The sequence below is a fragment of the Dromiciops gliroides genome, chromosome 1 (genome assembly GCF_019393635.1).
Source record: "Dromiciops gliroides isolate mDroGli1 chromosome 1, mDroGli1.pri, whole genome shotgun sequence".
Lineage (NCBI taxonomy): Eukaryota > Metazoa > Chordata > Mammalia > Microbiotheria > Microbiotheriidae > Dromiciops > Dromiciops gliroides.
This window is the reverse complement of record NC_057861.1, coordinates 605,569,600-605,582,248: the sequence shown is the minus strand read 5'-3', so window position 1 is coordinate 605,582,248 and position 12,649 is coordinate 605,569,600. Positions and strand designations below refer to the sequence as shown.

At 37.0% G+C, this 12,649-nt stretch overlaps 1 protein-coding gene and 1 non-coding gene across 3 annotated transcripts in view; both read right to left on the bottom strand.

The window, feature by feature from the left end:
* Positions 1-998: 998 nt before the first annotated feature.
* LOC122737422 lies at positions 999-1,105 on the bottom strand. Its single transcript, XR_006354258.1, has one exon. It is a non-coding gene; the product is annotated as a U6 spliceosomal RNA (small nuclear RNA).
* Positions 1,106-8,760: 7,655 nt separating this feature from the next.
* Positions 8,761-12,649, bottom strand: part of FRMD3 (FERM domain containing 3) — a 350,587-nt gene continuing 346,698 nt past the window's right edge. For both annotated transcript variants that reach the window (XM_043977037.1, XM_043977038.1), the window contains one exon: positions 8,761-10,021. In XM_043977037.1, the coding sequence (XP_043832972.1) occupies positions 9,423-10,021 (599 nt within the window). In that variant the 3' untranslated portion in view covers positions 8,761-9,422. The remainder of the gene's footprint in view (positions 10,022-12,649) is intronic.

Here is a 12,649-nt window from a genome sequence, read left to right as displayed (position 1 = left end):
AAGCTTGATTAAGGGGGCAGCTAGGTGGCACAGTGGATAGAGCACTGGCCCTAAATTCAGGAGGACCTGAGTTCAAATCCAGCCTCAGACACTTGACATGTTCTAGCTGTGTAACCCTGGGCAAGTCACTTAATCCTCATTGCCCTGCAAAAAAAAAAAAAAAAAAAAAGAGCTTGATTAAGGATAGAGGTGAGGACTGGAGGAGGAGACAAAGCAAAAGCTGCTAACAGGAGTCTGAATTAGCACCAGGGATAGCTCCCAAGGGGGAGAGTGTAGTTCAGAAGTCTTTAATCTGGGGTCCACACAAAGTCTGTAGGTAAATTTCAGGAGGGGTGGGGGTGGGGGTCTAAGAATTTGGATGGGAATAGGAGTATGTCTTTATTTTCACTAACCTTTTGTTTCCTTTTTAATCTGATTTTTAAAATTTTTTATGCATTTAAAAACATTCTGAGAAGAGGTCAATAGGCTTCACTATAGACTATGACACAGAAAAAGGTAAGAACCTTTTAATATAGTTCAACCCCTAATTTCACAGATTGGAGTAGATCAGGTCTTCCCTGGCCAGATTCCACCCCACCCTCACCAAAGTAGCTTTTCTAGGCCCTAAAGGCCTGGTCTGTTAAGGAAGGTCTTTGTTCCCAATATCAGTGTTTGTGTCTTCATTCACCCAGGAATCATTTATGCTGTATCCTCTGGGAAGACTCAGGACTCAACAGGAGTGAGACTGGGGAAGTGGGGGTTCAAGACTGATTCCTGGGACTTCTAGATTCCTCCTCATTATAACCCTTTTTCCTCAGGGCCTCGAGATCTAGGTGGGAGCATAGGAAAGCTGTTTTTGACCAGGATTTGGGGAGAAAAGTTTAGTGTTAGTGGCATGGAAACAGTATCCAGCTTGGTTATTACCAAATTGAACCCCTCAAACATAGGGGTTTTTTTTTTTGTTTTTTTTTTTGTTTTTTTTTTTGTTTTTTTTTTGAGATATTTTATTTTTTCCGTTAAAAAATATGGAACGCTTCACGAATTTGCGTGTCATCCTTGCGCAGGGGCCATGCTAATCTTCTCTGTATCGTTCCAATTTTAGTATATGTGCTGCCGAAGCGAGCACCAAACATAGGTTTTTAATAAATGTTTATTATTACTATCACTGGGAATAATTATTGGGCCTCTGATTTTATTAGTATAGGAAACTCTATGGTAAAGGAACTTTATCCATGAAGGTCTGTAAGCTATAGTAAAGTTCTTGGGAATCTCTTGAAAAGGTTTAATGATTTGGCAAGGGTAACAAAGACAGCATGTGTCAGAGGCTGGATTTGAATCCTGGTCATTCTGGCTCTCAAAGTCAGCTCTCTATCCAGTAGGCCAAGCTCCTTTTCTTATAGAATAATACTTAAAAAGCAACATCATAAAGTGGATGAAGTGTTAAGATTTAAAATGTGAATTTCTTGACTGTCACTCCCTATAGCTGTTAGCACTTTATCTATCCTTCCTGAAATTAGATTGGTTTTTTTATTTACTTACTTTTATACCTGTTGTCCCCCCACCCACCCTTCAGTAGATTGTAAACTCCTTGAGAGCAAGGCCTGTTCGTTTGTATCCCCAATGTTTCTGACAAAAGGGGAACTTAACTATTTTTTGCACATAATATAGTAGAAAAAGCACTGACTGCCTCTGCAATTAGAGGATCTAGGTTCAAATCCTACCTCTTAGGTTTTTTCTTTATGTAACATATTACCTCCCTGGGCCTTAGGATTTTTTTTTTTAACTGTGGGCCTAAGTCTTTAGTAAAATGGGGGTGAAGAGATCCACCAGTTGACTGCTGAAGTTCCTCCCAGCTCTAATTCTATAACCCATTGAATTAAAACTCCACCTCTAAACCATAGGTAAGATGATGAACCCCTCTGAGCCCTGAGTGACTAAAATGGTTGCTATCTACATCAGTGAAGACACAAAGGAGGCTCTCGTTTATGTAGTGCTTTATGTTTCATAAAGTGCTGTATATTCACTGTCTCATTTGATCTTTACAACATCTCTAAGTGATCAAAAGCACAGCTATTGTTAGCACCTTTTTACTGATGAGACTCAGAACAATTGTCAACCAATCAATAAACATTTATTAAGCACTTATATATCTATTATTATATTCTTTATATTTTATTTATTATTTACATTATGTATTAAGCCAGACACTGCCTAAGGTCATACAGCCAATAAATGATTGGAGCTGAGACTAAAAGTTAACTCTCCCAACTCATAATTTGCACATAATTTTGTGCCATTGACCATGGATATAAATGTATAAGTTACTGGGCCAGGGATTTTCCATCCCTCTGATGTCATTGTATTTTAATAAAGTAGTAACATGATTTATTTCATGGGTGGTCAGTATTTTCATTTTCCAATTTCCCTAAAATGGTGAGGAGCAATTATCTTAGTTACTGCCTCCCCTTTAGAATGAAAGTTAATAAAGAGAAACTGCAAGGTCTGGCAGACATCAATTTGAGAAGAGAGACAAAAGGCCTTTAATAGCTCACATAAAATAATGATCTGTAGTTTCAATATAGCAGCTGTGTGAAATTTTTCGGACAGCACAGCAGTTACTATTCCCTCTGCAAGACAAAGATGCAGTCTGTCAATCCAGCAAGATGATGTAAGGTCATCATTCACTGGGTTGGTGGTTTCTGCTAATGTACCCAGAAGACAAAGTCTATTCTAAGTATGCCATTTCCCTATTGTTCTTGGTGACACCATTCCTTAACATAAATGCTTTCTAGCAGCAAAAAGATGCATTCGTTACAAGTAACTGACATCACAATTTCCTTTATGCTACTTGTCAGAAGCAGGGGGGTGTGCACATTTTGGAGAGAGATAGATGGAGATCACGTTAAGTGGGGTGCTTGAAATTCCTTGGGAAGACAAAGGAAGCCATAATTAAAAAGTGCTGAATTTATATCCATAAAACCCATAAGACCGGCTTTTCCAACCTATGGGACAACCCATGGGCAATCATTTCAACTCTCTGGACCTCATCTGTAAAATTAGAAAAATGAATTCAGTGACTTCTAAGATTCTTCCCAGCTCTAAATCTAAATGCTTATGATGATCTTATATGTAGAGGCAATGGGTTTTATATACTAGAAAGGCCTTTGGACCTGTGATCAAAGACCTGAATTTGAGGCAGTGGGGTAAAGTTGAGAGAGTCAGAAAGGATGGGTTTGAAATCCATTTGTGCAACATCAAGGAAGTCACCTCTCTGGGTTCCAGTTTTTTTTTTTTTTTCATTTATAAAATGACTTCTAAGGTCCCTTCTACCCCCTAAGAGCCTATGAATTTCAGTTCTGTCAGGAATTGAGTGACCTTGGGAAATCCACTGAACCTCAGCCTTAATTTCATCATCTTTAAAATGGATATAATGAATGCATTATTATTTGGGGGGGGGGGACAGTGAGGGTTAAGTGACTTGCCCAGGGTCACACAGCTAGTGTCAAGTGTCTGAGGCTGGATTTGAACTCAGGTACTCCTGAGTCCAAGGCCAGTGCTTTATCCACTGTGCCACCTAGCTGCCCCATGAATGCATTATTAATGCCAGCATCACAGGACTATTGTCAGAATTGAATGAATTAATGTTTTCAACAATCTTCAAGTCTAAATAAACTCAATGCTTATTACACATATTAATCTCCAGAAATGTATTATCCTACCTGCTAAATTATTTCTGTCATGTAGGCATTCTGTAATCTTCTGGGGTCAGCTGTAAAAATCAAATGTATGATGTTGTAAGAATTAGGAGAAATCCAGGATCATAGGGTGACTGGATTCCTGCCCACCTGAACCAAGCAAGCCCGTATTCAGAGTTTTCAAACCCACAAATGTGGGCCAAGTTCATCGGGAGGCACATTAGCTGTTTCAGGCCATTGATTTCTTTGAAGCAACAGAGGTGTGTCCTGCTTTAAGAAAAGTGCATAGAAACATCCATTTACAATTTATGGGTAGATTAGGGGCAGCTAGGTGGCGCAGTGGATAGAGCACCGGCCTGGAGTCAGGAGTACCTGGGTTCAAATCTGGCCTCAGACACTTAACACTTACTAGCTGTGTGACCCTGGGCAAGTCACTTAACCCCAATTGCCTCACACACAAAAAAAAAACAAAAACAAAAATACAATTTATGGGTAGATTAAAGGAATACCTATGCCTATGGAGGAAGGATTCTCTCTTTAAACCTATCTATCAGGTTCTATCTCAGACTACCTATGGGGTAGCCTAGAAGCCTTAGTCCAGTTTTAAGTTCTAATTGTTTAATGGCACTAAGACTTTTGGGACACCTTGTGTACCTTGTATAGATTATTATCCAATCAAATCAGGCTGTTTATCCCCTCCTAAAGATGACAATAGAATGTGTGATCTGTGAGAGTAGGGATTTTTTGAATCCCTAACAATTAAGCATAGTTCCTGGCCTATGGAAAGTGTTTAATAGTAGTTTCTTGCTTTATATTTTCCTAGTTCTTCAGTTCTTGGTTTATGTCATTTCCTCTATCTGGGATGCCTTATACCAAAGCTTCTTAAACTGTGGGTTGTAACCCCATATGGGGTTACATAACTGAATGTGAAGGTTGTGAAAAATTTGGCAGCAAATTTGTATACCTATTTTATATACCTGTATACCCAGGGTTGTGTGAAAATTTCACAGGTGAAAAGGGGTCACAAGTGGGAAAGGTTTAAAAAGTCCTACCTTATACCATCCTCCACTTCTGAGAATTTTACCCAGTAATTTTGCCCAACTTAAATGCAGCTTTCTCTAGAAACTATGCCTGTTTCCTTCAGCCAGAAATTAATTTCACCACCACCACCCCTCTCTGAATTCTTATACATACTTTGAATCTCTCTTTTGACCCTTAGAACAAATCATCTTTCTAACTTGTTCCTGGTTTAATTTTTCTCCTAGATTATAAACTCCTCAATAATCCAGGATTATGTCTCATTCATTGCTGGATAAGAGGCCCTGCCCAACAAATATGAAAAGACAAATTTAATCTTTCAAGAACTCATCTCTTAAATAAGAGATATTACATGTAATACTGATACCCCCATTGATCTGAATATATATGGCCTATAAAAATGCAAACAAAGCAAATATGCACAAACATAATTATGAATGGAGGTTATCAAAAGCCATTAAGACATCAAAAGACGCAGGAAAATTGACTAAAGGGGTTTTTTTTAATCTTTTTTGTATCAGGGTCTCTCCTGGCAGTCTGTTGAAGCTTATGGACCTTCAGATTGTGCACAAAATTAATTATTATTGAAATAATTCTCAAAACATTTTTAGAAAGACATTCACTGACTCCAGCTTAAGAACCTTTGCACTAGAAGTTCAATCTTAAAATCATTTAGGGACTTTTTGATGTGGAAGTTGAAATAATCAGAAGAACCAAAAGAGAAACTTTAAAAATGGGTGTCTGGGGGGTAGCTAGGTGGTAGAGTGGATAAGGCACCGGCCCTGGATTTCAGGAATACCTGAGTTCAAATCTCGCCTCAGACTCTTTACACTTACTAGTTGTGTGACCCTGGGCCAGTCACTTAACCCCCATTGCCCCGCAAAAAAACCCAAAACCAAAATGGGTACCTGCTCAGTAAGTGGGCAGAGGGAGGGGGTGGGGTGTAGAGGATACCATATTAAAGGTAGAGAATACCATAAAGGTACAAGACACCATTTGGCAGAGAATCCCAAAGGGCACATTTTCAATCATCTTCCCTGTAAGTTGGGGTCACATTGCAATACATTAAAAAATCCCCAAATTAAAAAAAAAACTCATTTAATATGGGTTGATTTTGCCCTCACCCATGAAAAGGGAGTATAAAGAGTTACTGATAGAAACCATCTTATCTCATCTTTCACTTACAGTATTATAACAACGAGACTTTTTTGTTTGTTTCTTCCCAGAATAGTTTTATTAGGGAATCCTGCCACCATATTGACATACAAAACAATCTCCATGTTGACAAAGAAATGTGAAATTCACTGTACAAAGATAAGGCTTGAATCACAGGTGCTTGTCCCCCCAAATCTTTAGTAATTCAATGAAGTAATCAATGATCCACATTTTATTCTTCCCAGAGCTGTGTTTATAAATATCAGACAAACCACAAAATATATTCCAAATACATAACATTTTACAAGATAATTCAAAGCACAGACAGAAATATACAACACTTAACCTACAAATTCTTTATGATCCAATTTTCATTAGCACTGAAGCCAACCGTTTGTGTGTGTATATGTATATATCTCACTTGTGTGTGCATATATATACACAGATGTACACACAATTGTAAGCACTAACAAATTAAATACTTAGTGAGTTTAGCCCACTATAACATCTGCAGGGAAAAGCGAACAAATATCAGAAATGCCCATGCAAGGTAAAATGAGAACCAATATGTATATGAAATATGTATCATTAGTGTGTGTACAAATAAGCATATAAAGACATATATATATATAAATACACACATACAGAAAACATGGTCTATACATATACTCACACATTCCTTTTCATCTCCAACCATATCTTGTACTGTTCATTTCCAGAAGTGATCTTGTCCTCATTTGATCAGCCAATGGATGACAAAAATTTCCCCAATAAACCTAATATTATCTCCAAAGCTCTATAATGCAACACTCAAGTTTTACATTCAAAAAATCCCAGTCCTAGCTTTTGTTTTCATTATATAAACTCATCAGATTCTTAATATCCCAGCCAATCTGTCTATTCACAAACACATCTGTTCACTATGGGATGCTTTCCAAGAGAAAGGGGATGTTTAGCTGGATTTTTTTTTAAATTTGGATTTGTTACTATTTAAAACACATCTTCCTAACATTGATCAATACTCTGAGGATAATAGTGCAGTGGGGGGTGGGGGGAGTTCATTTATCCATTAGGAAGAAAAATTAGTAGATTTCACTAGAGCATAGTCATTTCAGCTTTACAATATGAAGCAATATGAAAAAGTAGGAAGAAATAAAACAAATTAATGAAATATTACTTTCCAAGTTTGTTACTTGCAAAACTCTCAAAGACAGCAAATGGAGAAAGATCAGAGGACCAGAGGATTAAGGTACGTTATATTATTGGATTTTTCTATATTAATAGAAGGCATAATAAATTACTGAAACCATATGAAGAGTAGCATTGAAATTTAAGAATATAAACTCTAATATAGCTAATTTAATTCAAATTATTTAAATTATTTCAGACCCAAGTAGAGAAAGGCATCATGAGCTACCTTTCAAATCCAATTTGCAAAATCAGATGTCTAAATGAGGCATCCAGAGCCTTCAATTTGGGCTCTTAGCACCAAAAACCGGGCACCTATATCTATATATCTATATATGCCCAGATAAAAAATTACAGAGCAATTTTGAAAAATGTGCTCATGGTAAATTTAAAGGATCAGTGGAGTTTCAGAGAGCCCATAAGTTAACCAACCTCTTTTTAAATGAGGCTCACATTATAGAAAAAGCTCCAAGATGGGAGGGGGATGGAAAGAAGGGAGGAGGAAGGAATTTTTTATAAACCAAATGCGATTATTTTGTGTCATTTACTTTGTAGGGACTATGGTCCTTGCAATAGGGACATATTCTCTCTGTGGTAAGACAATAAACCCCACACCCATGGTTTAAATATTAATAAGAAGGGTACTAAACCATCCTTTCTCCCTTATATGGGAGGAAAATTTCCCATGGGGCCATGGAAACATTTTCCCTGTTAAAGATCTTGCACTTTTCAAAAAAAAAAAATGGAATGCTACTATATGCATAACAATTTTTCCATATCTTCCACATGAATCCTGTCTTCCCACAGCTACACTTAAAAGTCAGAATTAGGGTTGGGATTGTGTAAATGGTATTTTAAGTTGCATTTCTAACCCTACAGGGTAACCATATCGCACAAATTCACACACACACACACACACACACACACACACACACACACTCTCTCTCTCTCACACACACACACACACACACCACACACTCACTCTCTCTCTCTCTCACACTCACACACACATACACACTCACACACACATGCATGTACCCACAACCTCTCTTCCCCCCTATAACTCCCTGGAGTTGGTTTCACAGAACCATAATGAATAGAATGAGGGACCAAGATAATTACCTTAAACTTTCCTCCCTTTTTTTTCTAAACATACATTTGTAATAATACACATTTCTATCAACTCTGATTCCATGCTTCATTCTTTTAAAACAGCATATAATCTACATGTCCCATGGCTTTCTTAAAGTTAAGCTACCACCACTCACCTACCATATCCTGGCTAGAAATTCTTTTTGGGGGACTACATCTAGTCCTTCTTCCCTTTCTCTCTTGTTATATACACAATGTACAATGAACTCAGGAGTCCAATGCCCTCTTAGGAATCACTTTCACTCTCTTCCAATGACTTTCTGCTGCATCAGCTGAGATAGAAGATAACAGGACACAGGTGAAGGTGACTGCTCATCTTGTCAATAATATTGTTTCCCTATACTTTAGGAGGAAGATATTCAGAAACAGATTACTGGAACAAGTTATGTCATATTTCATAGGCGGTATTGTTGCTGTTTTTAAAATTAATTAGCTATATTCCCCATTCTATCTTCTGTTTCCTGAACTGTCTATATCACTCTCCTAACAGTTTGCTATCTCATATGCAGGTATAACAAATTACAGAATTGTCCAGCCAAAAATATTTTTTAAAAACAAATCACTGCCAAAACATTAAAAAAATTCCCCATGTGCCGTTTGTGCATTAATCTTACAATCTGTACACTTAAATAACTTCAGAAGACTTCTTTTGCTAAAAATTTACCAAAATATTTTGAACACATAAAAATATTTTTAAAAAAAACAACAAAAACCCAGCATAAACTTTGCTTGTATAGGCATTGGTTAGAAGAGATTGTTGCACTAAGGAGTATATTCAAAAACACTTCCCTCCGATTTTACTAAAATTCAGGTTCTGAACCTTACAGCTTATAATGCTACAAACTTCCAAAAAAAAGCAAAAAGTTAGCTCTACATAATGTTCTATGGTACGGTAGGTAAACAGTAAGCCTACGATGCAATTAAAAATAAATATCTTTTTGGTTACTTAAATAGGGCCACCATACTGGGCTATAACGAAAATAATGTTTTATTTGATTTTAACTTACTTAAGTGTATTGAATTATGAAAAGCTAACTTAAGGAGTTGAACAGTCTGTTATATATGGAACAAGAATGAAAAGAGCTACTTGCTGATGGCCCCATGACCTCTCTAAAAACCAGGCAGTTGCTTAAAAAAAAAAAAAGAAAAGAAAAGAAAAGAAAAAAGAAAATCACTAGTATTGAATATAGCCCTTAGTCACATAATATGTTAACTTTATGAGCAACCCAGCAAGTAGAGGATAAAGTTTATTTTTCTCGCCACCCACTCCTTGAGAGGACAGTAATATTCATAGTGGAACTGCTCAAACTCTGGTGTCTGACGAATTTCACAAAGAAAGGACAGATCGATGCCTGACTCCAAAAGGACGAGAAGGAGAGGAAACACAAACAGTAACAGTCCCAAACCCACGACAAGGAGCCTGGAGAAACTCTTGACGAAGGGGTTCACCTGGATGTTGCCTGTCAAAATGTCATAGCTCCATGTCAGAGCTCTCCGGGCCTCCTTCAGTTCCTCTTCCTCGGCCAGTAAAAAGGCATTTTCATCTGCCTCTAGGTCCTCAAATGAATCAGTGTCTTCTCTTTCCAACTCAGGCCTCGAAGGGCAGTCAAAGAGCATGTCAATCTCATCCTCATCGACTGGGGTGGGAAGCAGGCTGGCACTTGGGTTGTAGACCAGTTCTGAGATGGTCAAAGGTTCCTCTTTGATTTTCTCCTCCTGCTCCCTTGAGAAGTCCCCATACTCTCCAATGTCCTTTATTGGTGAGCTAGATATCACAGGGGCTGAGTTGTCATCTTCTCTCAGCAATGGAATACCTGCCAAAAGAAATTTGCTTTCCTTATTAAAACTTAAGTGACTTTCTAACAACATTTATATCCTAATGGCAAAGAGGTAGGGAATGTATTCTAGGGAATGTATCATCACTTTAGCAGGAGAGGTCATATTAGTAAGTCCAAAAGATAACTAAGTTCACAATACAAAAAAAAGCATCACTAGACAGACAGCTCTAATTACAAACCTCGCACCTCAATCAGACTTTGAAATCCTAAGGCAGAGGATTAGAGAAAAATGATATATTTAGATCTGACGGACATTAGAGGCCCTCAAGTCCAAACCCCTCATTTTACAGATGATGAAACTGAGGCTAATAGAGGTTAAGGGACTTCACACAATTAGGAAGTATCACAGGCAGGATTTGAATTTGGCTCTTCCTGATTCCACATCCTTCAGTTCAGTCTGTGTTATGTCAGGAAGATTCAAATTTAAATCCTATCTCTGACCCTGGGCAAGTCACTTAACTACTACCTCAGTTTCTTCATTAGAAAAATGATAGGATTTGACTCAATGGTCTCTAAGATCCTTTACAATTCTGAATCTCTGATTTTATGACAGGTCTCCATTCTGAAATGGATAGTATTTTATTAACAAGAGTCTTCCCAACCATCTGATAAAGTATATCCAATGGGGGACCTAGAAGTACCACGGAAGACAAGAAAAAGCTATAATTTAACATTTCAGCGCAATCAGTTGTGGCAATCTCTGTTTTATTTTTTTTCCTTTTTCAGATAATAAACATTGTTATATAAAATTTTGAGTTCTAAATTTTTGTCCCTCCTTCCTTCCCTCTCCAAGGTAATAAGCAATCAGATATAGGTTATACTGTACAATTATGGAAAACATGACCATATTTGTCATTTTGTATAAGAAAACTTGAATAAAAGGGAAAAAATGAGAGAAAGTGGAAAATAGCATGCTTCAGTCTTTGTTCAATCAATATCAGTTCTTTCTTTGGAGGTGGATAGTATGGTTCATCATTAGTCCTTTGGGATTGTCTTGGATCATTGCATTGCTGAGAATAGTTAAATTATTCCTAATTCTCCATTGAACAATATAGCTGTCACTAAGCACAGTGTTCTCCTGGTTTGATGCACTTCACTATACATCAGTTCATATAAGTCTTTCCAGGACTTTCTGAAATCATTCTGCTTGTCATTTCTTATAGCACAATAATATTCCATCACCATTGTATACCATATCTTGTTTAATCATTTCCCAATTGATGGACATTCCTTTGATTTCCAATTCTTAACCACCACAAAAAGAGCTGCTATAAATATTTTTGTAGAAGTAGATCTTTTTCTCTTTTTGGGGATGTCTTTGGGATATAAACCTAGCAGTGGTATTACTGGATCAAAGGATATGCATCGTTTTATAGACCTTTGGCCATAATTCCAAATTGCTCTCCAGAATGGTTGATCTGTTCACAACTCCACCAACAGTGGATTAGTATCCGTTTTCCCACATCCCCTTCAACATTTGACATTTTCCTTTTTTGTTTTATTTGCCACTCTGATAGGTGTGAGATGATATCTCAGAATTGTTTAAATTTGCAATTCTTTGATCAATAATGGTATAGAGCATTTTTTCATATGATTATAGATAGTTTTGATTTCCCAGTCTGAAAACTGCCTGTTCAGATCCTTTGACAATTTCTCAAACGAAGAATGACTTGTATTTTTATAAATTTGACTCAGTTCCCTATATATTTGAGAAATGAGGGCTTTATCAGAGATACTTGTTTCAAATTGTCTTTCCCAGTTTTCTGCTTTCCTTATAATCTTGGTTACATTTATTTTGTTTGTGCAAAAGGTTTTTTTTTTAATTTTATATAATCAAAATTATCTATCTTACATATCTTCCTTGCTCTGTTTTATATTTTTCAATCTCATTACCATGAAGGAGTCACCACAATGGGCATAAAGAAAGAACTATCAGTCAGTCATTATGACAGCCAAAGTAAGTGCATAACTCAAAGAACCATACTTTATTAGTCTACATTCAGCCCAAATCTGGAAAACCATACAATTTTTCATAGTTGTAAGAGTAACTCCTCATGTCAATTGAAGAAACTACTTTAATGTTTCACTATCTAAAATGAGTGGGATTTACTGGAAGTATATGTAAAGATCTTTCAAGAAACATCGAATAATTTTTCCAAATTTTTAGAATCTTCATGACACCAAAAAGAGCCCTCCTAAAGAAAAGCATAATTATTATAATATCTTAATAATCTTCTATCATTCTATAACAAACCATAATTTAGGAGTGACTCAATGGAAGGAAAATTTCACCATGAAGGAAGAAATGTAAAGAGTTGTGATCTGCACTGTGGAAATGAGTAACATCTCTAAAATCTACAAGTTTCATACCATTTGACCGTGGATCCGTGTTGCTATCCCATTTACAAAAGAGGATACGGGGGCAGTGAGGTGGCACAGTGGATAGAGCACCAGCCCTGGAGTCAGGAAGACCTGAGTTCAAATCTGACCTCAGACACTTGACACTTACTAGCTGTGTGACCCTGGGCAAGTCACTTAATCTCAACTGCCTCACCCAAAAAAAAAAAAAAAGGATATGATTGGGAATCTTGACCTAGAAAGAAA